General features: G+C 35.7%; 1 protein-coding gene across 1 annotated transcript in view; it reads left to right on the forward strand.

Annotated features, from left to right (window-relative positions):
- Positions 1-27730, forward strand: part of SLIT2 (slit homolog 2 (Drosophila)) — a 293963-nt gene that overhangs the window by 225987 nt on the left and 40246 nt on the right. Inside the window, exons 17-26 of the mRNA XM_009887665.1 lie at positions 6132-6206; positions 9307-9450; positions 10904-11047; positions 12153-12319; positions 13115-13247; positions 16284-16352; positions 18780-18851; positions 19076-19147; positions 20527-20598; positions 23089-23252. Of these exons, the coding sequence (XP_009885967.1) occupies positions 6132-6206; positions 9307-9450; positions 10904-11047; positions 12153-12319; positions 13115-13247; positions 16284-16352; positions 18780-18851; positions 19076-19147; positions 20527-20598; positions 23089-23252 (1112 nt within the window). The remainder of the gene's footprint in view (positions 1-6131; positions 6207-9306; positions 9451-10903; positions 11048-12152; positions 12320-13114; positions 13248-16283; positions 16353-18779; positions 18852-19075; positions 19148-20526; positions 20599-23088; positions 23253-27730) is intronic.

Below are 27730 nucleotides of genomic sequence, written 5' to 3' on the forward strand. Positions count from 1 at the left end.
TCTGTCTTAAAAAGTGCTACCTAGGTGTTTAATAAAATTGAGCTGATTCTTCTTATGCAAAGCACACATTATGTGTTTCAGGCAAGAGACCAGAGGAAGATAAAGCAGACAAACAAGACAGAGTTAGGTTAGGAAGACGAGATAATAATATAATGAACAGAGATGAGCAGAAGAGAAGTCACAGATTGTTACTTGCTTAATAAGTGCCATATGGGAATGATTTGTAGGCATTACAACTGACGTGGTCTTCAAGGAGGAACTGAAAGATAAAATTAAGACAGCTTTACCAGGTTTTCCCATGCGCAAAGGGAATGCAGAGATGCTTGAAGGATCAGCAGAAAGGCAAGAGATGAAAGTGGCAGAGTAAAGGCAGGGGGAAATAGCTGGTTTTGCTGGAAGGTTTGGTGTGAAGAACAAGGCAGGATGTTGAGGGGCAAAAAAAAGGGACTTTGATTTGAGGTAGTAAAGCAGGGACAGAGATGTGGAGAGAGGAGTATTGTGATCAAATTGTGACTCACAGGGGCGAGATGAGCAACGATATGGCACACCTCTTAAAAGATAATCAGTCTGCTACTGCCATCAAAGCAACTGTCCAGCAGCGAAGGTCTGAAATAATGAGACCAAGGTTAAGGATTTGGACCATCTGGACAGGAAAAGGAATCTGAAACTGAAATATTGTCTAACTAGAGATGGAGATTTTTGCCTTTCTCTGAGCTGGGAGAAGGAGTTGAACTTAGTGATGTTCTAATTACAAATCTGAGTGGCAATTCTAGTTGGGCCCAGAATGATGGCAAATTCAATTGAAAAAGTGGCGTATGTGGGAAAAGCAAAGCTCAGCTTTTGGCCATGTTCACGTTGTTGATTTACTGTTCATAAAGTTGAACCAGTGAAAAAAATTGATGCACAGTCTTGGGTAAAGGGAGATGGATTTCAGTGGAGAAATACATTTATTTTTTTTCATATAGGATTTGCTAGGGATACAATATAGAGGGTGAGGAACCAACAATGAGGGGAAAAAAAAGAAGATTTTAGTGTGGAGGATGGTCCACAAGAAGACAGAAAATACTCATCAAATATATATAATGTTATGCTATAACATTTTGAGATAAAATTGCTTGAATTGAAGAATAAAAACTGATAGAATGGGTAGCAGGTTAAAGTGTAGGAGGAGATCATAAATTAATGGTTGTAAAAATCATAGTTACTAAACCAAGAGATGAGAAATGGAGTTGTTGAAGTGACAAGCATACATTGTCTTGATTCTTAGGCAGGATTCATGTTTAATTCTTTCTTCTCTGAAGAAATAATAATCTTAATTTAGTATTTTAATTGTTGATTTTCATATTTATTTATTTACATGTGGAAGATAAACTGTTAAGTGTTTTCTTTCTATAATTACGATTCATACATATTACATTCAGAAGAAACAATTAAATCATCAAGCCTCATCTGCTGTGTATCCTAAACTCTCACAATTCATTCAACAAAAAAATTGTGTTTGACTAAAACATAATCACTTTCAGAAAATATCCAGTCTTGTTTGAAGGTATCAGAGGATATAAAATCCTCCATTTCCCTGAGACTGTTACAGAAGTTAATCATCTCCCTTCAATTCTGTTAAAATCTTTTAAAATGGGAACTTTTACTTCCAGATGGATCCTGCCTCTCTTCAGTTTCCATCACTGCTTCTTTTATACTTTTTGCTGTTAAAGAGCCCTTTTCTATCCAGCACTTTATCCAAGTAAGATGGTTTTAAACTGTAACAAAGTTACAATTCAGCCTCCTTCTTGATAAGCTGCACAGATTGTTCTTCAAGTCTTCTGATGTAATAAAAACGGGGATAAAGGGGATAGAGAAATTATTTCTGCCATTTTTTTTTTACTTCCTTTAAAAATCCAAGTGCTGTAGCTAAATACATTCTTCTGCTATTTGTCTCACTGATGCAAGAGTTACAGCTCTTTCTCTTGTTTCCTTCTGCTGTTCCTGGTCTTTGATGTGCTGCCTTTATTGCTCCTCTGAGGACTTCCCAGTCTAGGTCTAGGCCCACTCCATGACTTCCAGTTCACAACATTTACTGGCACATGTGAGAAGACCAGCTAGTTAGCTGTTGTTTTTTCTTTTACCCACAAAATTTAGGTAAAGGAACTTGAGTCAAATGACATTGATGCCTCTCTAACAGTGATGCGGAAGGCTAGATTATTCTCTGCAGGATGTTCTTTGCAGCTGAGACTCAGCTTGGCAACGAAGAGGAAAAGGGAAGAAATGTCTAGATTGCTTTAGATTTCTCTGGCAAATACTTATGTTTCTCACATAGTTTGTCTGGAGATCTGTAGTGATACTTGTAAGTCCAAGGACACTGGAGAAGAAGGGAGGGCAGGAAAAGAACATGGCTTCTTTTCATCCCTTAGCACTTAGAAAGTTTTGAAAATAACAGGAATCCTATAACCTCCGAGCGAACTTGTATCACCAGTCCCCTGGGGCATGGCAATATCTCAGAGGGATATAGGGAACAAAATAAGTATTTTCATAGTCTGATAGGAGGATATAATGCAGCTTCATTGGCACTGTCATAATACATAGTACGCAACGTGCAATTTAATGGATTAAAGATAGTGAGCTACTTTTGTGTCTGTCATTCTAGGGCTAATAGGTCTAGTGAAAAATACTGCGCTAATCTTGAGTTCAAGAAAGTATGTAATGCTTCTTGTAAATCTGCTTTTAAAATGTCCTCTTGAAAAGAACTTCTTTAGGTACTCACATCAACTGGCAACTTTGGTGTTTCAGCTCAACAAATGGCAGTGAACAGGAAGAAACTATTCTGACAAGGAGTTTGAAGGTGTTTTTTCTAATCAGTTTCTCCTCTGTGCTTTATTTGGCCATGTGACCTGGCTAGAGTATTGATTGTGTAGATTGCAACAGTAATAGTACCACATCAAAAAAAAATACTTCTTCAAAGTAGTTGTTTTTAAAAAAAAATAATCTGAAAATAATAATACAGGTCAAGATAGACACTTAATTGTAAAAGGTGAAAAAAATTTTAATTGCCGTTTTAAATGCCATTCTAACTGTTTCTATTTTGTCACTTGCTCATAATCTTCCAGAAAACCAGTGAAAGATCTGTCTAATCTGCCATCGAAGTATTTGAGATAAAGTACAAGCCTGTAAATGCATCCCAGAAATAAAATATTTTTCAGGCATCATTCTAATATATAGGAAAACTCAGGAAGCATTTGATAAATCACTCAAATCAGAGTCTCCAGGGGAAACATTAAATAAATAAAAAAAAATTGCATCTTTTTTGTTCAATTTTCATAATGATTGTACAATACCTGATAAAATACCAGACCCTAACAAGATAATTTTCGGAAGTGTGAATATCACAGCATTACATAGCCTTCCAGGAAGGTTCAGCTGTTCTACCAAAACATGCAAATATCTTACCCATTGTGTTAATAAAACAGGAAAAAACATCACATAAAACAGAGAAACAGAATATTTCGACATCATCATCAAATGCTTCTTTGTTTACTTTTTTGTTTTGAGAATGACATTCCGGTACTTTTCTTTGAATAAACTGGATACAAGTATTTTTAAGGTCCTTTTCATAATCCAGTGATTTACAGATAAAAACTACCATTATTGTCTTTACCAGTGAAGAGCACTGGGCTCAGAAAATAATGATATTAAGATCCAGAAGGAAGGTATCACCACATCTGTTAATTTTCCAGTCATCTGTAATAATTTTGATTCCTCTGCGTGTGGTATCACTTACCATGATAATAGAATGAAAACTGCTTGCACAAATATTTAACAACTCCAGAACTAAAGCCAACAATCTCCAGCCATAGTAATGCCGTGTGATCCATGTGGTCATTCCTTTCACCACAGACCCATAATGTGTAACTCTTGATGTCCCTTTATTTGTGGATCTACCCTCAGTGAGGATGCATGAATTGTGATATCACCGTATACACCAAGTTAGACAGAAGAAACGATTTGCCCTACAGTTTTAACCGAATTGTGATACAGTGATTCAACCCATGCTTCTTTTCCATCATAGAGAAGAGTATGGAGAAACTTGTCAAACACTGAAAATCTTCAAAACACATGGAAAATTCTTAAAATTCTTCTGTGATATTGATAGTAGACTAAGACTAGTTTAAATAAAATGAAACTTCAGATTCTACATGTGACGTTAGGTAGGACAAATTAGCACCACAAATACAATATTGAGGAATAAGCGGCAAGTAGTTCAAGAGAAAAGGCTATGGTTGTGTAATCATACGTATTAAAGATGAAGGTGTGCCACTGGGCATTGCGACAAATTCATTTTGGGATGTATGTACAGGAGTGTAGTATGAAAGTTATATGAAATAATTGTTTTACTTACATAAAAATAGTAAAATATCAGCTGGAATACTGTATCAAGGACTTCACTTTTCAGATGGATATGGATCACTTGAAAAAAATTTCAAGGAGAACAAGAATCATCTAGAAATGAAGACTTCAGAGGAAAAACTGAAAAGATACAATGCATTTGTGTGATGGAAACTTGAGGGAGAGACAAGTAAATTATTTTTAATATGTAAAAGATTGTTGCGAAGAGGAGAGGAACAAATTGTTTCAGTGGGGTTAGAAATGTTTTCAGTAGAGAACAACAAGTAAGAATTATTAGACTCAAATGTTTTCACAAACGAGTCATTCTACTAGATGATAGAGCACTTGAAAAGTATTTGAAAATGTCAGCATTTATAGAATGCTTTGTGCTTCTGTTGTTGATGGACGGGGGAAAAAAGGCTGTTTACAATTATGATGTAACTTTAATTGACACTGTGCAAAAATTAATTTGATATGGTCCCACTAAAAATCACATTAAGTCATCCAGCTGATTTTCAGAGGTGGTAACATCTTTAGAAATACATGTTTCTTGTACTTCAGTGTGGTGCACAAATGTTCCGTGTATATCCAAAAAACTCTTCCTGTCTTCTCTCAGTTTGGTTCCATGCTGAAACTATTGTACAGCCATACCTTCAGATTTACAACCTTAATTTCCCTTCTGGCTATCATTGAGAATGAGCAGGAAGAAAGGATGAACGAGCAGCTTTCTTTTATTTTCTAAGGGTTTTTAATCTTGTCTTGCAATAAGGCAGTTCTGAAAAGCATTCTGGGTTTAGAATGATGCTGAATTTCATTTCATGGTGATCTTGTCAGTCATCTTTTTTCCTTCCTATTTAAGATCTTTAAATAAAAGCTGGACAGACTCCCTTCTTTAATAAGATGACTCCATTAAAACATATAAAGAATCTAAGACTTGTAATTTCCGTTTTCTTTTCAAGAGAGGAAATAGGGAATACTGGGTTGGTGCAGATATTTTTTGAAACATAGATGATCCTCTAAACTATCAGCTCCTAAAGGTATGGTGTGCTGGAATGGCCTTGATACCTGGACAGGAAAGATCAGTATCAGCCAGTATTTGTTGCTCATTGTATACCTTTTTGTAGTGTTACAAAGCAGCATTTAATGCTTCCTTATGCATTATATGTGTGTTAGGTGTAGCACTCTGAAGATAAACCATAGTCAGGGAAGTGTTTTTAAATTCTTGGGAAGACCTATGCAGTGTGTTTCAGTCCCTATTCAAAAGAAGCATTGAGCATAAAGTAATTATTTCATTCTTGTAAATAGTGTTCTGTGAGCACCTCCAGATGTCTGGCAGACCCCACCTGATATCCTTTAAAGAACAGTAAACTAATCTTCAGTGGTTTATATGTACTTCTTAAAGCTTTTTATTTATAAGTTGCCATGGAATCCTTCCTTAGTTACATTTTTGTTTTTCTTCCCTTTAAAGAAAAATTAAAAACATCATCTTATATTTCTCAGCAGTTTCAGTTGTATGATATTTTGTGATCTGGTTTTGATTCTGTATGTCTTATGCATGCCGAAGTTTAACTGATGATAATGTTCATTCACAGGAATTACCAGAATTAGAAATGTCAGTATAAATTGAGTTGTTCTTCAGGTACCAGTTGAATACCAGCTATTCAGTTAAACTGGTCTGAAAAGCTTACTTAGTGTGGAACATTCTGTACCAATGCCCGAATATTTTTTTCTGAAATTGATGTCATTTCTTGCAGACGACTAAATAACAATGAATTTTCAGTCCTGGAAGCTACTGGAATCTTTAAGAAGCTTCCTCAGCTGCGTAAAATGTAAGTGCAACTTCAGTGACCTTGTCTATTCAGATAGATTGCGCGTTAGCTCCTTGCTGCGTTTCTCCACCGATCTTAGTTCTTATATATAAAAGATTCAGTAAAAAGATTCTAATCAAAAATCAAGAATGGGTTTAAATTGATCCGTGAGGTAGATCAGAGTTGGCAGCTCTTCTCTATGGGACCAGGCACTGCCAGTAACAGCTTCACATGGCGTATAGCTCCGGCACCTTCGCTGCAGTGTCCAGGCAGCTGGTGCGTTATGCAGCCACAGCAGGGACCTCACAGTATAAGCTGCTCAAAAAAGGTTCCAGTAATCTTTTGTAACATCCTGTACTAGTCCCTAACTGGGCAATTTTGCCTTTTTCAGCACATTCGAGACATACCTTTGATTCTGTGCTTCATTAAACTGTCATTAGACAAGGGGAATATCAAAATTAAATGACTGAGGAAAAAAATGGTTTGATAGCTCATCCATGTTAAGTCCATGTTCACAGTTCATGTTCTAAGAGGAGTTTATAATCTTACCAGTTGCAGATGTTATTAAAAATAAATCTATTAAAAGCTTTTCTTATGCTTATGTAAAAGACATATTTGAGGGTAGATCATTTAGTTAGACTTGGTGACTCTGTGCTCAATCTTTTCAGGATTAAATCCAAACATAAATGGTAAGTGAAGAAAAATGCAAGTACAAATAGATGAATGAAAATGATGCACTGCTTTTTGAATGTAGTCACCAAGTTATTATCATTTGTAAAAGTTCAGTCTACATTACTCGTGACCAAAATCTCAAGAGGAGCAATAGTATTACTTAAACTGTTGTTAGTCTTATCCAGATCCTTGCTGGCAGCTGTCATGATCACAATTAGTTAAATACTTATTACTGGGTTTTTTTAGTTATTAGGCCAAAGATTTAAAAAAAAAAAAAAAAAGCTAAAAAACAACTTTGCTTTTGAGCTATCCACTTGAGTACACCTTGCCACTTTGGAATGGGCTAAGATACTTAAAAAAAGAATGTAGGAATGTCTGGCACAGAAGTGTTCTGGTGCTGTACAGTAGATACCCAGTTTTCTTCATTCCTGAGTGATCTCAGATTAGAACTTTTTACAGCTACAGAGTGTCTTTAAAATAAATAAAATACTTGATGCAGCACACACATATCTGCACACACACATGCACACCTATATATCGGTTCTTCATATTTAAGAAAAAGGGGCAAAAGGAAATACACTGTCAGTATATTTACAGGCTATAAAGGTAGTGTAGTAAACGTCATCTAAAGCTAGTTTGCTGCTTTTTAGTTGAGGAGCTGTTCAGGATGAAAGAAAGAAATGGAAGAATATTAATCAGTCTCAATGTAGCTGTCTGCTGGAACTCCCAAGAGCTTAGAAATCTGGATAATTGAGAAAATGTTAATGAAAAGTTAACATTTTGAATAATACTTCTCCATAACTTCCTAATATAGATATCAGTTGTTACAACATTCTTCAATTTAGAGAATAATACAGTGACTAGTTAAGCATGACTGGAAAGCAGTGAGGCAGTGATGTTACAGAGACACTAATACGAGTGAATTCTGTATTTTTGTGGAGCTCATATTTCTTCTGGAAGTTCAAATAAGTGCAAAGGTCTTTCTGCACAGGTGACATTGAAAAATTGAGGCCTAAATGTTTAATTGATTTGATGGTTCATCAGTAATAAAGCAGGTGTATGCACTGCATCATTGATTAGCTATGCAACATTAATCACTAAAATATCCCTGTGAAGTGGGTGAAGTAATATCCATCTTACACAGGAACAAATAAGATTTTAAGAAACTAAGGGCTTGACACAGATAAGCCAGCCGAGATGAGAAATAATGAGTTTCTTGCTTCCAGTCTTGTGCAGCACCTTACAGGAGACTGAACAGCTCAGCTGTGAAACTAAATGAAAGCAATGATTGTATCCTTCATCACGGGCAAGGTGTATGTTAAATTACAGCTAGGCTAGAGATGAATACTCAGCACTCAACATTAAGCCACAACTCCTTGTTTTCTGTTTCTTAGGTAATGGCACTAGATCATTCTGGCAAGCGTATGAATTTTTGTTCTGACAAATAGTATCTTGATTTGAACAACTAAAACGCTGTTCTAGAAGTTGCATCAAATATTCTTTGATTTTCTTCCCAACACTGTTAATTCCATCAAATAAAAAGTTTTTAGCTTCACTTCATTTTACATTGTCTCAGAGCATTTCTAAGAGCTTTTTAAAAAACACTAGTGTATTATAACACTGTCTAGCGTGTAGATAAAGTACTTCTGTAATATGTATAAATAGCTATATGAAACAAACAAAACGAGGCAAGAATAACATGAAAAAACTTTAAGAAAATGTGTGTTGTTGAGTATGTATGCTTTTATATATATAGTACAGATACTACCCATTTGGGATGTGATTTTCATATTTCAACTAAGAACTATAAATCCTAAATATTTTGGCAGTATTTTAGGTTATTTTCCCACATTTTAATCTGCTTTGCACGTGAATTGCAGATAAATGAACTGTATTGCTTATAAACCCTCCTTTTTAACTAGTGTCATAAATGATTAACATTTCATTTACTGTTTACATTCACACATTTCATTTACACATGTTGCTGTTTATACTGTTTTCTTATATTTGTGTCTACCGAGATGAAATAAGAAATCAGAGTGGTTCGTTGTGCTGGTGCTCATACAGTACCATTTTGTTATTAGTTCGTCTAATAATGCTACAAGAACCGGACACATGAAAAAAATACACAGTCACTAACAAGATTCAAAATTATGAAAAGATGTTCTTGTGTGGCAGCAGCATGGACTGGGTAGCTACCATTATTTAAAAACATCTTCCAATGATTGCTTTAAAAATATTTACTTATTGAGTTAGCGGGGCATTGAATTTTGCCTAATCTTTTTGTTTTGCCTTCAAACTAATAAGTTTGAAGTTGAACAATACATTTGTTGCTTTTACACAATAACTCAGTATCTTGAAATCTATGCAGTCTGCAGCATTTAACAGTTAATTTAGGGCATTTAAAAAAGAAAACATGTTTTTCTCTGCCTCTGTTAATGTCTAATAGAAACCTGAGCAATAACAAGATTACCGATATCGAAGAAGGAGCGTTTGACGGAGCCTCTGGTGTGAATGAATTATTGCTCACTAGCAACCGCTTGGAAAGTGTTCGACACAAAATGTTTAAAGGACTAGAAAGTCTCAAAACACTGTAAGTGCAATTATTAGGGTGTTTTTATTCTTTTTCTGCCAGGTATTTTTTACAGTAATACTCTGTCTAAACCCTTTGATTTTGGAGGATTAGATATGGATTATTCAAGCATATCTTAGGTTTTGTTCTTATTTTACAAAAAGGTTATCATACATAATATGAATTCATTAATTATTAATTATGGATATAAGGTAGCTGAAATTCTTTGTTGTGGTTACTTGACTACAGAAATTATGAGTCCTCTACAACGATGAAGCAGTTGAGAATGGATAAACATCCAGCTGCAGAAGTGGAAATGAGAATAATCATCTGCTTTAAAGTAACACAATTTTGCATGGGAATTACACATTTTACGTAATGGAGTCTGATTCAGTGCAGTTCAACCATTACTGGGAATTTTGCTAGAGGAAAAAATGATTCTGGTGGATATTGAAATGTGGGAAATTATTCTCTCCTAAGTAATTTTAATGTCGTTTCAACAGTGAAGGGAGGAGTAAAAGCACTATAGCTTGAACTCATTTCATTCTTTCCATGAAGGCAGTTTAGCTCTTTCCACTCAAAAAAAAAGATGTTTATACAACCCACAGCTTCTTGGCCTTCTTCAGGGGGCCTGTCTTTTTGATCAGCAAAGCAGAGCCAAGATTAAATGGTCTTTGGGGCTTCAGCTGTCCATAGACATTAGGTATTTTTAATAAATCAGGCCTATAATTTCCAACTTTGCATTTAAAGCTGCTAAAATTGTTAGAAGCAGCTATTCTTAGACAAGAGTGTGGGGAAAAAAATATTCATCTATTGATGGACAGGTAGGAAAACAGCAAACTTCAAAGCTTGTATGATTTACAGAAATATGGGAGATTTTAGAATAGGTGTTTCTTGATTAGTAGTCTGAAGTTTTTACTAAATCCTAAGTCATGCAGAGGAGGAGTCAGGGTAAACTGATTTCATTTAATTGAAATGCTTGAGAATGTAATAGAAGTGGTTTCTAGAATTTATCTTAAGAAAACTCAGGTCGAATGGGCGTCAGGAGGAGGTCCACTGGTACAACCTTCTGCTCCGTGTGCATAGGCAGTTCTGGAGTCATTAGGCTTGGAAACATGAAGAGGGCACTGCTGTGTATCGCTGATTTGGAGAATTCCAATCAATTTAATTTATTGTCAGTTAACAAACTTACAGTCACCGATTCTGGTATTGAAAGAAAAAAAAAAACCAACCATACATAAATGCTTAGGGGAAACACCCTTTGCCTCTTAGGAAACCTGCCCACCCCCTTTCTGTTTTCCAGTCCCCTCCACGCACACTGCACTCCGTCCCTTCCCGGGGCGGACAGGCGGCACAGGGGTCACTGCACTGCCCTCCCTTTGGAGTCGTACCTCTTGGCCCTTGCTTGGGCCACCACTCCAGCTCCAGCTCCTGCTCAGGCTAAGCTAAGAAATGCTGGTCCTTCCTTTCTCAGGATGCTGAGGAGCAACCGTGTGAGCTGTGTGGGAAATGACAGCTTCACGGGCCTGAGTTCGGTCCGCCTGCTCTCCCTCTACGACAACCAGATCACCACCGTGGCACCCGGCTCCTTCGACACACTGCATTCGCTCTCTACCTTGTAAGTCATGTTCGTGTTTTACCTTACCCAAAAAAAAACCCTCTAACATTTTGGGGACATTTCTGTTAAGGGTTTACTGTATAATTTCACAACGTGAGGTAAACTTAAGGGCAAAAATAGTTCATAGAGGGATTTTGGAGAAAGTTTATTTTCTGGACCATCTTGGAGGCATGAAGAGTATATTTTCATGGCGCCCTTTGATGCAGCATTAGACTGGTTTCCAGAAGTGCCTGAGAGGGCAGGAAGAACATTCTACTTGCCCCCCTCGCAGAAGCCCACTGATCTGAACCAGGGTAGAAACCGACATTTTGAGTGGGCATCACACAGTCGCCGCTGGTTGAATCACCGTGTTGTCTGTCTTTCTGCCCTGTGCTGTCCAATTATTATCTTAAATGTCCTCGGCCTACTGAGGATTTCAATTCATACATGTTTTATAATGAAGCTTCAGCCCCATTTTCTATAAAAAGAAGCATCCCTTTTTTTATTTAAATATCATGTAATTTAAGGGAAGGGAAAACAATGCGCGAAGCATCGTTCAGAAAAGTACTTAATCCCTTTTTTACATAAAAAGTGACACTTTGTACCAAGTGACTAATTTGCGCATATTAAGGATGACATGTTTATAAATAATGGAGTTGTCGATAGGTTTGTGCTGAAGTAAGGAGATGCCAAAAGTAGTGAGACTTCTAGAAGTAAATTCATTTTTATAACTGGCATGTAATCAACTTAGCTGTCACTTCAGATAGGAAACTTATTCTCTGGAGCAAATAAAAGATGGAAATCTTGAGATGACAAATTAATGGAATAGCTGTTGTCAGGTTAAAGCTAATAATGTAATGTAATCAGCCTTCATCTCTATATGAAATTATTGCATTATCAGTACAGAGCGGCTTGACAACAAGTCAGGTCTTTGACAGTTTTAAATTATTCCTAAACGAGTTATATCGAGATTCACCACAGAGCCTAAATTACAGCTTTCACCTATGGTTTGTACATAGTATTGTTTGAAGAACGATATTTAAGCTTAGCTTTTTGAAAATAACAATAGAATACTTAGGACGAAAAAAACGGCGTCAGCTGAAATAAACTTTCCCGTGGTTCCCAGAAACCTCTTGGCCAATCCCTTCAACTGCAACTGCCATCTCGCGTGGCTTGGAGACTGGCTAAGGAAGAAACGCATTGTGACGGGGAACCCTCGCTGCCAAAAACCCTACTTCCTCAAAGAGATTCCCATCCAGGATGTGGCAATTCAGGATTTTACGTGCGATGATGGTAAGAAAATTAATATTTGAACTTTTTGTAATTTCAGCTTTCACATGTGTAGCTGCATGATTCCCATAGATCCCAAAGTGGTTTGCTTTGAATAACTTCATCTGAGATTCATGCTCAGTTTCTACATCGGTTTAAAAGTCTTCCACCCATTTTTGGATGATCAGCAAGCACGTGGTTATTGGATATATGCTTTCAAAAGTTTCTCTTGCCTGTGTTCAGTACTGTAAATCACAATTAAGAGGTAATATAAAAATTAAATAAACTGATCAAATGTTGGAGTTCAGATGAGAATATTTTCAAATGCTGATGCTTGAATCAAGCACTCTTTCAGATTACTTGATCAAATAACATGCCATTTTGCTTAGTTTGTGACTTCATTAATGCTTAATAAAAAAACTGGCTGTTATCTTGCATCTCTCACACATGCTTCCATTTATTGCATTATTATTTTGTCAGTTTGCAAGGCTGTAACTTTTCTTTAAAGAGACTGTTTATTTTTAATAATTTGTTCATTTTGAAGATCAGCATATATTTTGCTTTTATATCTTTCATTTTAAGTTTTTCTTTAATGATTTTTTTTTCTGTATAATAGCATTTTTATCTAGTAAAACAGCATTGTAGTAAATAAAATGTCACTTGAAATGTAAATTCTTGGAGCGATGCTTTACGGAGATGACTTAATGTTTTCCCTATTTAAGAGATATCATAATGTAGAAATATCATGTTTGCTGAAGTGACAGAATACTGAAGTGACATTTGTATAGCAAGCTTAGCATGTTTGTTTTTATTAACCAGGCAACGATGACAATAGCTGCTCTCCACTGTCCCGCTGTCCTGCAGAGTGTACTTGTCTAGACACAGTAGTTCGCTGCAGCAACAAAGGCCTAAAAGCTTTGCCTAAAGGCATCCCAAAAGATGTAACTGAACTGTAAGTGGCACGCTTTTTTCCCTTTTATGAAAATCAATGTCAGATTTATAATGTCAGGTTCAAGAATGAGGGGAGAAGAAAATGAAGAACTGGATTTAGGAGATCAGTTGAAATTTCTTAATATACTGCTTTATAGTGTTGCACAGTATCTTGAGAAATTTGAGTTTGAATTAGCAATGCTTTGTAAGTCCCAAAACACTCTAAGAACTATCTGTTACTGAGAACCGTTACAAATATATGTATTGTATAATTGTGGTCACTCAGAATTTATGTCCCCAGCACTGAACCATCATATAAGTAAACATGGATGTCATGTAACAATGGGTTAAATTACGGGCAACGGTGAATCTGCTTAATCTATGGTCACTGTTTAGGAAGGAATGAAGAAATTAAGTGACATGAAAAAGAAAAAAGCAAACACTCTCTTAATATGTTTGCATATTTTAATAATGAACATGGTTTTATGATACTTCAAAAAGACTGGTTTTAATAGAAAGTCTTATTTTTTATATACACCATTTTATACAATCTGGGATATTTTATTAATCTCCTGATACATTTTTATATGAGAAAAATTGTTAAGATTGCATTCTATGAAAAGATATCATTTAATATGCAGATCTACAATAACATTGATATATAAAAGAGCTCGCTACCTCATGTATTGTTTGAAGATAATAACTGAATAAGCTACTCATAAGACCAGATAAGTCATTTTTTATGCATTATGAAGGGGAAAATATAAACCTAAAAATTGGGTTATTAATCTGTTTTGCATCTTGATCAGATGGGTCACAAGATTGAAAGAAATAGAAATTATTGACAGGAAAAAGTTTGGTTTGTGTTATATATGGCAAGTACTTTATGTTAAATTACAAATGCTTCATTAATGGCTGACTAATGTAGTGCTTTTTCAGAAAATGTCATAACCGTGTATCTTAAGTCACTAGAACAGTTTTTTGTTTCACCATTTTGTATTGTATGGAGGATTCTGAAATGTCCACCACTAGTTTGCTGCTTAATAGCATCCAAAAGGCTTTAGTCATTAATAAAGAGAAATTATTAAGAACTCAAATTAGCACATAGCTATATAAACTTATAGCTTACTTCATTAGGTTTTGTTGTTGGTTTTTTTATTCTCAAATAGAAGATGACTTAATTAAATATCGTCTGGCCTAATAAATACAATTTGACAATTTAAAAGCATCAATGCAATGTAAAATTAAGCAGCTAAAGAGAGATACTTTTGGAATTGCAAGTGAAACACTGACTGTGACTGAAAACTCATTTGTGTACAATTTTGTATGCTTTAATTAGTGTCTAAGCATGCAATTTAGCATATTTTTCAAAAGGATAATGGAGGTGGTTCCTGTTAGCAGTTGCATACTGATTGATTCTTCTTGTTCATTAGCATGCATAACCCTTCCAAGATGTACTCTTCATGTGTTTTATAAAATATCTTAATAGTTGCTTCATTTGAACAAGGAGGAATTCTTATCAGCCAAGTGGATACTTGCAGTACTTCAGTTCTAATGAAGCTAAAGCAATATATCCTAATTCATCTGTCGATAAAAGAATTTTCTCAGAATACTTACTCCTTCAAAAAGTTTAAATGTTGTTGGTTTCTTTTTTAATAATTAAGTATATGAGCCCACGCTCCATTCACCACCATTTATGTAATGTCATTAACATAGTGTAAACATAAAACTTGTTGAGACACATATTTTGGATTTGGTAAGCAGCCCTGAGGAAGGCATGGTCCAAGGGAGGGGAAAAAAAAAAAAAAAAAAAAAAAAGCTTTTTGAATATATGTAGATAGTTATTTCATTAAGTTTAACTGTGTTTCAGCCCATCCATTTAGTCAAGACAAGAGTTTCCAAAGATGCTGCAGAATACTTAAAGACATTAAGCTCAAAATTGATCTAAGAGTGCCTCTATGAGAGGCTGCTCTTAACTCAAGTGTGTTCCAAGTATTCGGATGGTTACAGTATCTTCTTTGTATAGGGATAATGAGGGTGTAGTTTTTACTTGGGTTCCAGGAGACACAAGTAATACCACCATAATACCACCAGCAGCAAGTCATTTGCCCCACTTGAGAAACTAAAGACCTATAATCTTCCTGCCACTGTTTGCTCCGTTTCAGAGAATCAGGTAAATTCAGCACTTCTTATCATCTCTAACCTACTTGCCCTTTTGCCATGACGAGCCCCTCCACTTGCATTTTGTACCGACTGGCTGCAGGCTGGAAGCTCTTTAGGCCAGGCTTGGTACCTCCCTTTGCCTGTAACTCGGGTGCCGAATACGGTGTGATGTACCTATTAACTCTTAAGGATGAACAAGTCTGTTACTGAGAATTATGAGCGTGGAAGAAGAGCAAGCAATATAATACAGGAGCTGTAAGCCTACAAAGAGGAAAAAAAAAAAAAGAGATAATCTAACTTTTCTCGTGAAGTGTAATTGATTACTGTCTTTAGTCCCCAACGTACTCCATAGAAACAGTCTCATAGTATGTCACGCCTGATATATCATGAAATACACAGGGAGAAATTAGGGAAGGTGACCTGAACTGCAGGCATGACAAATGAATTTGGTGTTAGCGCTTGGACCAGCCCTTGCTGTTTCTACCTCTGCAATGTCAAGGTCTCTTTCTATTTCCGATAGCTCAAAATCCACATTTAATGTGACTTGCAGAAGTCAGATTTACTTTTCACCTGTGTGTGTGCGTGAAATTGAGATGATAAAGACCTAATTTTGCAGTCTTTACAAAATAGTAGAAAGTACTATGTAAGAGTTGGTTGTTATTACTGTTACTTCATAATATTCATAGTATCTGATACAGTAGCATTTGGATCTTAAGCTACAGGTCCTCAATTTTGTCTCTAAAACCCAAAATTTGTAAGCAAGACCTCTTATAAAAGGGCAATATTATGTATTCGTTTGTTATTGACTTTACTGTTGGATTCTAAGATCAGTGGATGAAGATGCTACTGTTTTAATGAAAAGCATAATGCTCTATCTTTTATTTTTCTATTTTAGTTATTTGGATGGAAATCAGTTTACCCTTGTTCCGAAAGAGCTTTCCAACTACAAGCATTTAACACTCATGTAAGTAGTTTTAGAGCAACATTCTTTACTGGAATGAAATAAAAAAAAAAAAACAAACCAAAACAAAATACCCTACTCCATTATACCTGGGTTTAGTTATAAGAAAAAAAAAACCCAACATAAAATGTGTTGTATTTTTTAACAAATAGAATACCCAACCACATTTTATAATGGAGGGTATTTTATTCTACTTATCACGTCCTACATATAATATACTTGATCACGTTTTATAAACAGGGGTATTTTGTTCCAGTTATTACATCTGGAAGTAAATAAGCAGAAATTATAGTTAACCTGAAAAGAGACATAAGGTCTTACAAAGTTGGGGTAATTAGGGTGAGGTGTTAGGGTAATACAACATTTTGTTACGCAGCTCCATAAAGGCACTAGAATTATTTCATTTACAAAAGAAACATTCACTCAGTGGTATGCTTCACAAAGGAATAGCACACAGAGCTGTCGTAACACTTGAATGTAACCCCTTCTGTTTCTCCCACAATATATGGTTTAATGACTCAAGAGGAGAGCTTGTCTAGAACACCTTACTCCCAACTCTGTTGCTGACTCACTCTGCGATTTGAGGCAAATCACTAGCTGCTCTAAAATTTAGCACCTCTACTTCATGAATGATTTGAATATGATTTCTGTACCTTGTGAGAGTACAGTGAGAGAAACAGGAAGACTGTGGATGTAAATGGCTGTAATTCCGTGGCCTTTGTTAGGACTATAAAAATTTATACCAGCTGAGGTTGCACTGTGTAACATTCTGAAAGCAGTTTGTGGTTTCATTATAATCAGAATAAAAAGTGGAGGGGAGTAACAAAATCCCTTAAATGTAGAGCTTTGCTGCAAAAATTGAAAATGGTTTGGCATTCAAAAACAAGAACTTGATTTCCTTTATTTACCCCATGCTAGACAAAAGTGGTCACGGTCACAAATCTGGAAAAAAACTGTTTCCAAAACTTTTTGTATTTTGCAAATAACATCAGGAGAACTCCTATAGGACATCTTCGTGGATTGTTTAGGGAAGTTATACAAGATCTAACTTGCAGCACACAGAAAATATAAACTTTGGAACCTCAGTACAAGAAGTCAGCGTATAGATTGGACTGTGTGCAGTAACAGTATCAGTGGAGACTAGATATATGTCTGGAGATGAAGTTAATCGGAGGCATAGTGACAAGGCTTCCATCACAGAGATTAGGTAGTCATGATCTGTTTTTGACAAATGCAGCCAGAAATTGTGTAACTTTACCTCCTCATCAGAAAATACACCAAAACAATTTAGCAAACAAATGTAATACAATAAATTATAGATGAACAGTAAATAAAATGCCAGTAAAATGAGTAGTAACAGTCTCTATTTATCAGACCTTTGGGGCACATTATTGTAATCTCTTCTGATTATCCTCATACTGCTGTTACGAAGTTGAGAATGTTCCTCAGCTGTGTTTGGAAAACCAAAACACTGTTCATACTTCTTCTGTGGCCATACAAGGGATTACATGCCAGTCTCCTGAGTTCCAGATTAACAAGGAAAATTATTTCTAACTTTTTCTTTCTCTTTTGAATAGATTGCTCTGTTGCACATGCCTAATATTTATTATTATCACGAGTCGGTTGTCTTACATGCTTTCATGAAATTTCAAGCAGAGAAATATGTATATTGCATAGCTATTCAACAGTACTCTTCAGTTAAAATATCAAGGTCCCCTCAGAAACAAATACTGTATTTCACCACAAAATACAGTAAACAATAGTGGAATAGTCAACATAAAATGAAAACTGAAGCACAATATGAGAATAAAGAGCAAGCAGTATTCACATTTAATACAGCTTCTTCAAAGCTTCTTTGAAGCTACCATCTTTGAAGCTACCAGCATACCACTCCAGCTTCCATCATACTTATGCTTAAGATTTTATTCATTAGAATACCGAACAACAAGAAAGATGTTAAGGCTTTCTCTGTAAATCTTAGATAGTGTTCTTTATAATAATAGCTCTGGGCTTTGATGTCTTCAGCGTGTAAGTGTTAAGCAGACTATTAGATGATATTTACTCAGGTGTCATTAGGGACATGACTAGAATGATTTCCACTTTAAAACATCGCTTTCATTTCTATACTTGGGTTCATGTAGGGTTGCATTATTAACTCAGTAGCATGATGGACATTGCTGTTGTGTAAGAATGCATTGCGCTGCTTTTTCATCTGTGTTGAAATGAAAATGCTTTTCATTGATCAAGCTAAATGCTTGCTGGGCTTGTACATGGCATGTGAAAATAAAAATATGTGCTGCTTTAAATATTGATACAAATGGTGATAATACTTCTACTAATAAAAATAATGTGTCTGTCAGTTTAACTTACAGTGTTTCAGGACTGGGGCAGTCATTTTAAGGTCTGAATTTCTGAATTTATTTTTTATAGAGATTTAAGTAACAACAGAATCAGCACGCTTTCTAATCAGAGCTTCAGCAACATGACTCAGCTGCTCACCTTGTAAGTTTAAACATGTAACAGTGACTCTTTGGAAGCATTACAGTGGGGTTTTTTGGTCTTGGAAAGAAAGGGCATTTAGTTGATATTAAAGCTTGCTTGTTGTGGAGGCTGTAAAATAACTTGTTTCCTAACTAGCTATGTGTGCAAAAGCTGGTTTTGGTCATGCTCTGCATTATTTACTGAATGGCTGGTATACTTGCTGACAGTATTTTATGTATTTTCAGAATTCTTAGTTACAACCGCTTGAGGTGTATCCCTGCACGGACTTTTGATGGGTTGAAATCACTGAGGTTGTTGTAAGTATTATTTTTTAACCATTGCGATTTCCTAGAATTTTTATTTGTGTACAGCAGATAGCAAATCTGTAGGAAGCTGCTAGATTTTCAAACTTATGAAGTATTTGAGAAGTGGTAGTTACGTAGCCTTAAAAATCTAAGTGGCTTAATTCTGGGGAACTATATTCTCAAAATGCTGCACAAGAAGTTATGTGACCCTGAAAAACATTGTATATAAAGACACATACTTTTTACTTTTCTGCTTTTTAACCTTGGCTGTATTTCTTTTTTGTGTTATGTTCTTCCTTGTTGTAAGCATTAAAGTCTAACAAAAATGCCATATGCATAAATTCCTAAGTTTATATGAGGGGATTTTGCAGTTGAATTTTGAATATTTTTACTCCAACAATAAATTTCCTTCTCTCTTGTTTCATTTAATATGGGAGTATTTCCAAAACTGTTACATCATGGTTAACTATTGAAAATAAATAAAATTATTTTTTGGTTCCAAGAAAACTTTCCATTTTACCACTAGGAAAGGCATGGTTGAAAAAGCACAAAAAGGGACAAAGGAAAATAAAGAACAGTCAGTCTAGTTTACAGCTTCAGTTTGTCATTAAGAAAAAAACCTGCAAAATTTCTTTCTCAAGTCCCCAGCAGAACATGTAATTTTTTTCCTCCATTTGGATAGTTTATAACCATTTAATAGCTTAGTTGGATTAAATGTCTCCAGCATGGCATTATTTAAGTCTGCTCACGTAACTTCAATTATTTTATATAAAGATGGATAATTTCAAGAACCATAATTCTCTATGTGTTAAATATACATGTAACTGAATGAATTTATGGAAAAGATGATATATTTTTGTGCAGGTTTGCTACAAGAGAGATAACACTAGTCCCGGTATTGATGCTTAATAAAGTCTTTAGTTCTTTAACTTTACTATCAAATTAGGCCGACAACCTTAATACTTATATTAATGAAAAGTCAATGCCTATATTTTCCATGAATCCATGAAAGATTAAAAAAAAAGTATGAACAGAATTAATGGAAATTTCAGGGAATTGCTGAAAAAGTCAGAAATAATAACTCTTCCGTAAATCCAGTCAGTACTTAACAGAAGTGTGCCTGCTTTTAGCGACCTTTATTCTTTCAATTTTGAAAGAATCATATTATTAACATTTCTGAGGAAAATTCAGGATGAAAAGCAATCAAATGACGATTAGGCTGCCAGTTAGAGCTTAAAACAAAACCCAAAACCAAAACAGCTGGAAACACCAAGGAAGTGGAAGAAAAAAAATATGTGAAAAGCTGAAAACTATTTACAGAAGATGAAATTTGCAAAGTTAACATGCTGATTTTTATGCATAAATATTATTCTGTTTATTTTCTTTTTAAGGTCTTTACATGGCAATGATATTTCTGTTGTTCCTGAAGGAGCTTTTAATGATCTTTCAGCATTATCGCACCTGTGAGTATTTAGACGATAACTGTATTTTTTATGTTATGTTTACTGAATTTCATATCGTTGAACAAAGATAAAATGCAAAGGCCTGCTCTGGAACAAGCTCATGCATCAGTATAGGTTGGGAAGCGGCTGGAGAGAAAAATCCAGGGCCTCCTGGTGAGCAGCAAATTGAACGTGTCTGCCATGTGCCCCTACAGCAATGAAGGGTAAAGATGCTCTGGGCTGAATTAGAAAGCGAGCAGCCAGGTGACTGAGGATAGTGGTCTCTTCCCTCTGCTCGGCCCTCCTAATGCCACATCTGGAATATGTGTTGAGTTTCTGTGGTACAAATCAGATGTGTATGAACCAGCGCAAACCCAGAATCGGGGCAAGGAAGGTGGGGAAGTGGCTGGATCGTGTAAGCTGTGTGTGAGCTCAAGAAACTGGGCTTATTTAGCCAGCAGAACAAGATGCCAAGGAGGGACCTAATAGTCTTTAAGCCTCTAAGGGGATTACAGCGGTGGTGGAGACAGATTTTTCTCAGAAGCGCACAGCGAAGAGTAAGAGTCAACAGTCAGAAGCTGCAAGAAGGGAAGTTCAAACATAATGAAAAATTCTTCACTGTGAGGGTGGTTCAGCTTTGGAACAGGTTGCCTAAAGAAGCAGAAGAATCTCCATCCCTGGAGATTTTCAGAGCTCAGCTGGACACAGCCCTGGGCAATCCTGCTCTGACTTTGAAGTGAGCCCTGCTTTGTGCAGGAGGTGAGACTAGATGACCTCCAGAGTGCCTTAAATTATTCTACGATTTGTGTTGGTGTCTTTTAAGTTGACATTAAATACATGGCATCTGATTTCAGAATACAATTTGAGGCAGTACTTTTCCCGATTTTAATTTTCACTGGGAACCTAGATTAGAACAAGTTACTTATCTGTAAACCTCATTGTGATTATGGATAGATATTAAATCTTCGCTTGCAATTGAGGAGTAAGTTGACTGGTGCCTTTAGATATATCTGGGTTTTATGTTTCTGAACAGATGCAGTTGTTAAAAACTTAATTATCTGTTTCTTGTTCAGTATTGGACATTTACATTTCATTTGCCGTTTCTCAGAAATTTGATGATACTGATTAAGCTTTGTCATTGATAACTCATTCAAATGCTACTATTAAACTAGCTTATCTGCATGAAATATCAGTAAAACTTATATGGATTCGATTGTTGTTGCTGTTATTTTTTTCTTAATGGCCACCAGTTATCCCTGTTAACATTCTGATTTTCGCAGAGCAATTGTGTTATTTCAGTTCAGGCTGACATTCAGTCTTGCAGATACAGAGTGGACAAAGGCTAGGTGTTTCTCCTTGCATGGGAAGTGCCCTGTCACCAAGTCTGACTTTTGTTACTGTTCTGACTCAAGCCTGACAGAAGAAGTATATATATTTTCTTGTGTTCAGCTGGAATTACATAGCAATGATTAAGAGAGGGCTTCCCGCTCAGTGTGGCAGAAAAGAGTATTTCAGCAGTGGTAGTTTGTACCACCTCTTTTTGCCAAAGATTTTCTTGTATCTCTGGAAGACCAAAATGTGATCCAAAATTGTGGAAAAATCTGAAAAAGAGTACTGACTGCCATTTGACAGCGTGTGCATATGTCAAGATTATCTGTTGAAAGTTCTATGACTATTTTCTTTCTTAAAAGGAATAGAAGTGCATCTTTATAGAATAGCACAATGCTTCTATCCTCCAAATTAACTAAACAACATATTGTTCTCAGAGTTTTAAGAGTATTTATAGTTTCTAGCAGAGAAAATAGACACTTTAAAAGCCTTTACAGAAATTAATTCTGAAAATCTCTAGCTAAATTATTTTTTAATTAAAAAAAAAATCAGATTTACTTAAAGAAATGGATGTGCTTTCATAATGAGGCAATTCTTATGTAACTACCACAAGGCTGAAGTAATGTAGTTTTCTTTACTTATGCAGCAGAGACCTCTTACAGAATTCTGCACATCGTTGTGAGTTCAGTGGGAGAGCTCCAAAGAGGAAATAATTAAATCAAATTTGGAAGCTTAGAAACAGATGGTTTGTACCAGCCTGGGAGCCATAAACTGAAAAGGAAAAATATCAGGGTGGAACTCTGTGGGGTTGCCTGGGCTGCTTCAGAAGAAATACTTTATTCTTGCAAACTTAATTTCCCAGTATCAGTTTCGTTCTGCTGATGCAGCTGATCTTGGCCATCACATACCAAGGGTGAAAAAGAGTTAGTTAGTATTAGCTCTGCAAAGTTCACACATAATGCAGCTAAGAATGACTAGGTTTCTGGACAAAGTTCAGTGCTAAAACTGTCTCTTCTTGATTAAGAACCCAAATCCAGACACCTCACGGTTTCACAGTCAATTTGGTGGAGAGAGGGCAGGTTTGTGGTTTGAAAGTTTTTTTGCCAACCTGTTTTCTGGCTTTTCTTTTTAAAAGTGTCCATTTAAAACTTTATTCCCATTTTGTTTGTCTGTTTTCCATAGGGCTATTGGAGCAAATCCTCTTTATTGTGATTGTAACATGCAGTGGCTATCTGACTGGGTAAAATCAGAATACAAAGAACCTGGTATTGCACGTTGTGCTGGTCCTGGAGAAATGGCAGATAAACTTCTTCTTACAACTCCTTCTAAAAAATTTACTTGCCAAGGTACCATTGTTGGTTTTTCTCTTTGAAGTGTCAATTTTGAATTTTTACAAATAGTTGAGCTGTGAAATAAGAGTCCTGTGTGCTCTAAATATGTTTATTATAGCATCTTTACCACCCTTGTTATCATTCCTCTCCATACGTAGGGATGTAACCATTGGTTCTGTTCAGAAACTGTATTTATTTTAAAGACTTCAATGCCTATTTATTTTCAAACAGATGGAGAAGAAGTCTTTGGACTTACAGTACAGAATTACTCGGTACATGGATGTACATAGGAACTTGGTGCTGTCTCAGTCATGAACTACAGTTTAAACAACTACACTTTCCTTAGCCAAAGAATGTCGTTTTCCATCACACTGTTTACAGTAAAAACTGTAAATACATTAATAATCCTTGCAGTCTGCAATTAATTGCATCAATATGTCCAGAATGACCAGAATTCTTCCTCTGATATTTCAGAAGAAAGCATTAAAAAAAACACAAAAAAATCACACCACCACCACCACCCCACCCCACCCCCCAAAAAATAGATAAGGGGATGTGATTACCTCTACAGAGGTCTCATTCTAAAATGTTGTTATATGGGGAGGCTTCTCAGGGTTTGGACCAAGAGTATTTATCTTCATATTGGTAGCAATGTTGCTGACATTCCTGTCACAACATATATTATTGTCTGTTAATTCCTATGTTCTTTTTCTGAACCTTACTATTTTTTGGTTAGAAGAGTACTTCTTTTACTGACACAGAGAGAACTTGGTTTTACCGTTTAATCTTCCTCTATTCCATCCATTTCTGTTTTCTTAAATATTTTGAAAACACAGAAGACTTCTGCTGCAGCTTCATTTTTTATGGTCCTGATTTAGAAACATTGAAATCCCCTACTGGAAAAAAAACCAAAAACAACAAACAAAAAAACCCAACAAAATTTGCACATGCTTATACTTGCAAGCCATTACTAAGCTTATAGTTATTTCTAAAGCATCAGATAAGTATGATCTTAAGTCTTGTAGAAGTAATTTATTCTCACAGTCTAGGTAATCTTCAAGCTATTTGGACTTACTCATCTGTTAATGTATCTTCAAAGGTGAGCTTAATCGCTTTGTAATTTCTTCCTTAAAAAAGCAATGGGGCTTTGTCAGTTTGTCTCATCCAAAGTTGTGCTTTACTGCATATTCATCCTATTTAGTCTTCTCTCCTTAGGCTTTCTGTCAAAAAAACTTTTTTCTAAACAAAAACTACTGGAACCCATTTTGCTGCTTATGATGCCAATGAATTATGTCTCCCTCCAAATCCTTCTTGCAGTTTTTCAACAGTACATCTCTGATGTAGATGCCAGTGTTCATTGCATATGACGCTCATCTGTTGCAAAGTCTCTTCATCTGATTTTAGATAGGACATTTGCTGGCCTACCAATCTGATGGTTTTCTCTACAAGCATCCACTGAACATTATTGCAGATATGCTCTGATTACACACTGTTGTAGGGATATAAGTGAAAGAATATTTGCATGGACACGAAGAACCCGTTTGGTTATTTTCCAGCTCTGTCAGTTTAAAAACTGTAGCACCCCTGCCTACAATTATTGTTATGTTTCTGTCAGACAATCCAGAAAATGCATCTTACTCCCTCTTGCCCATCAGAAGATATCCTTTATATTATTATGCAGGGTAAGAACTGTATTTGTTTCACTTCCAAGAGTGGAGATCTAGTATTATGGATACCTTTGAGAGAAAATAATTTTCCTGCCACTGTCCTGCGAAGATGCTCATAATTACAGATTGCAAATCAGCAGCTTTTCAATGACATGATGGCCCTGTAAGACATCATGTGTCTGTTACTCAGAGATAAGTAATTTTGTCTTCTGCTTAAAAATGAGCTGCTGAATAGAAATTAGGAAGATGCTATATTCCTATTAGAACCAAAATTTTAGGCTATGAGTGAGGGGACTCTTTTTGGAATATCTGTTCATGGTCTGCTATTTTGTACATATTTACAGGAAAAGAGTAGTGTGTAATTCCTTCATCAGTATCCCTGGGTTCAATTGAAAGTGAAATGGATGCTTGACTTTTACTTACATAATGAATAGTTCCCAGTGAAAATGAGCATTTTAAAATGAAGTCTCATTTCAGATGTAAAGCTCCATAAAATCACTGTACCTTACTCTAATTTTATGAATTCTTTTACTCCAGGAATTATTCCCTAGTATTTTCTTCTTTCAGTTGTTTTTCTACATTTATGGGTGCTTTTTCTTTTTTTGTGTGGCCTCTAACAGATTCTCAATCTTTTACTTTTACCCCTTTACCATCCATGCCCTGCTTCTAGAGATTCCAGGGCCTTGTGGTTTTCTGATACCAGGTAAGGTTATAAGTAGATCTGGAATGGGTGATATGATTAAAAACGGACCTTCTGACCTCCCTTTTGTGTACCTCAAGCAGACTTCTTTCCTAAGACACGCATGTTTACTGTTTGTTTTCCCCTTTGATAAATTTACAGCTGACTCTTCATGATATATAATTTACATATTGTATGAACAGTTTTGTTATTTTAAATGCCTGGGTTTGAGGTCTGAAAATTATCTAACTGAAACGGCTGTTGCCACTGCATTGTACTAAAACCAGTGATTTCATTAGCAGCTTTAGTGTAAGTGAATCAGTGTAGATGCTGATCTTGAGGCCCTATGAAAGAGAGAATAGGAGTCATAAAATGTCAGAGCTCAAAGTTTTTCTTTCAACAGCTTTCTCCAGAAGCTCGTTTTTGTAGGGTTTGTGTCATGTTTTTATTCAAAAATGTTAGATAGCTACATGTGTGTGTCTGTGTTTGTCAGTAAAATAGGGTTAGGTTTTCACTGTTTACAAAAGAATACTGCATATTTTTTTCATTTATTTTCAGGATTTTTCTTCCAGTTAGAACTTGTTCAAGAATATATGTGTCTGCATATGAAAAACTAAACAATAGGTTATGAGCCCAATTCTTCTTCATATACAAGTCTTCTAACAAATGCAAGCAGAAAGAGGAAAGGAATGGTATAGTGGAAATGAAAACAGGTTCCAGAACTGCCGTTCCATTACACTTCAGTAAAAATATCTGAAACATTTCATTTTTTTGATCTTACAACTGAAAAATGATAAATCAAAATGTTAATTTTTACTGGATACTATATACATAGTAGTTTGAAATGAACATTTACAGCACAAAGTCAGATACAGTGTTGTTTACTATCTTGTTGAGACTTAGGTTCACATTTTCTGGCTCTGTTTTGGAAGTGAAATTTAGATTGCTAATCTGTTTGGGAAAATAACCATAGTTACTGAATGTTTTTTAATTCATGCCAAATAATTAGCATTTTATTGCATGAGAAGTAGAAAGAGGATATGATGTTCAGAATAAACAGTTGAGGCAAGGAAGCATAGACCTCCAGGCTACAGCACAGCGTTACCATTTATTTTTTTAAGTATGTGCCTCTTGCACCTTATTTTTTTTCACAGAACCTGTTAATGTACTCTAGCAATAATCAGCAATAGTCTAGAGTATCCAGGCAGGACTTTCTAAACATTAATTCTATGGTGTTTGTTTCAACTCTTCCACCTCTGCTGTTTGCTGGTCTGACAGAAACTTTAGTCAAGTATAGATTTCTCTTTCACAATAAGGTAATGAAGACAAGAATAGTCAATGATCCATATAGATTGCGGTTTTGGCAATAAGCATCTTCGCACAGATTACGGGGTTCATCCCTTTGGATTTGCTTGCAAGCTGTGACACAGAAGGATACCAGCAACTGCAGATTTAAAAAAATAATACAGAAGAAATGTCAACCTCTCCTTGTCTAACACCCCTTACTGAATCCTTATAATCACATGGCTTCCTTTCCATGCCAGCTCCTTTACAATGACTTATCTGAGATGAATTTTGTAACGAAAGTTAAGAAATCTGAGTTTTAAAAAACCCCAAACCCCATACCTCAGTATAAGTGCCCTGTTAGCGTGGAAAACTTTGCAGTCTGGCTCATTTTGAGTAAAACCTGTTATGGAGCAATCGGGCAGTTCCACCAGCAGGTCTCAGGAGTTTAGGTTTTGTGTCTACTTAGAAGAAATCACTGGTTATTCCTTAAAATATACAGATCACCTGTGGATAATTGAAGGGTTTTTTTCATAGGTGAAATGAGAAATCAAGCTGGAGGCAGTAATGCCATCAGGCGATAGCGCTGGAGATAGTAGAGAATGTATGTTCTTTCTCTTCATAGGCATTTGGCCAAGTCACCCATTTTCTCATCCAGTAATCAAACTCTTTTCTGTCACAAAGCATATGAAAATGAATCCTTATTTATACACGGGTAATTTCTAATTTTTAATAAATAGCCAGTGATTTCTTTGGTTGTTTGACACACACACAAAGTTATGGTTCCTAATCTGAAAATTCACCATGAAAAGGCTGTATTAAAATTGTAAAAAAAACCCAGAAAAATAAATAAATATCTCAAG

Source organism: Charadrius vociferus, unplaced genomic scaffold (genome assembly GCF_000708025.1).
Source record: "Charadrius vociferus isolate BGI_N301 unplaced genomic scaffold, ASM70802v2 scaffold306, whole genome shotgun sequence".
Lineage (NCBI taxonomy): Eukaryota > Metazoa > Chordata > Aves > Charadriiformes > Charadriidae > Charadrius > Charadrius vociferus.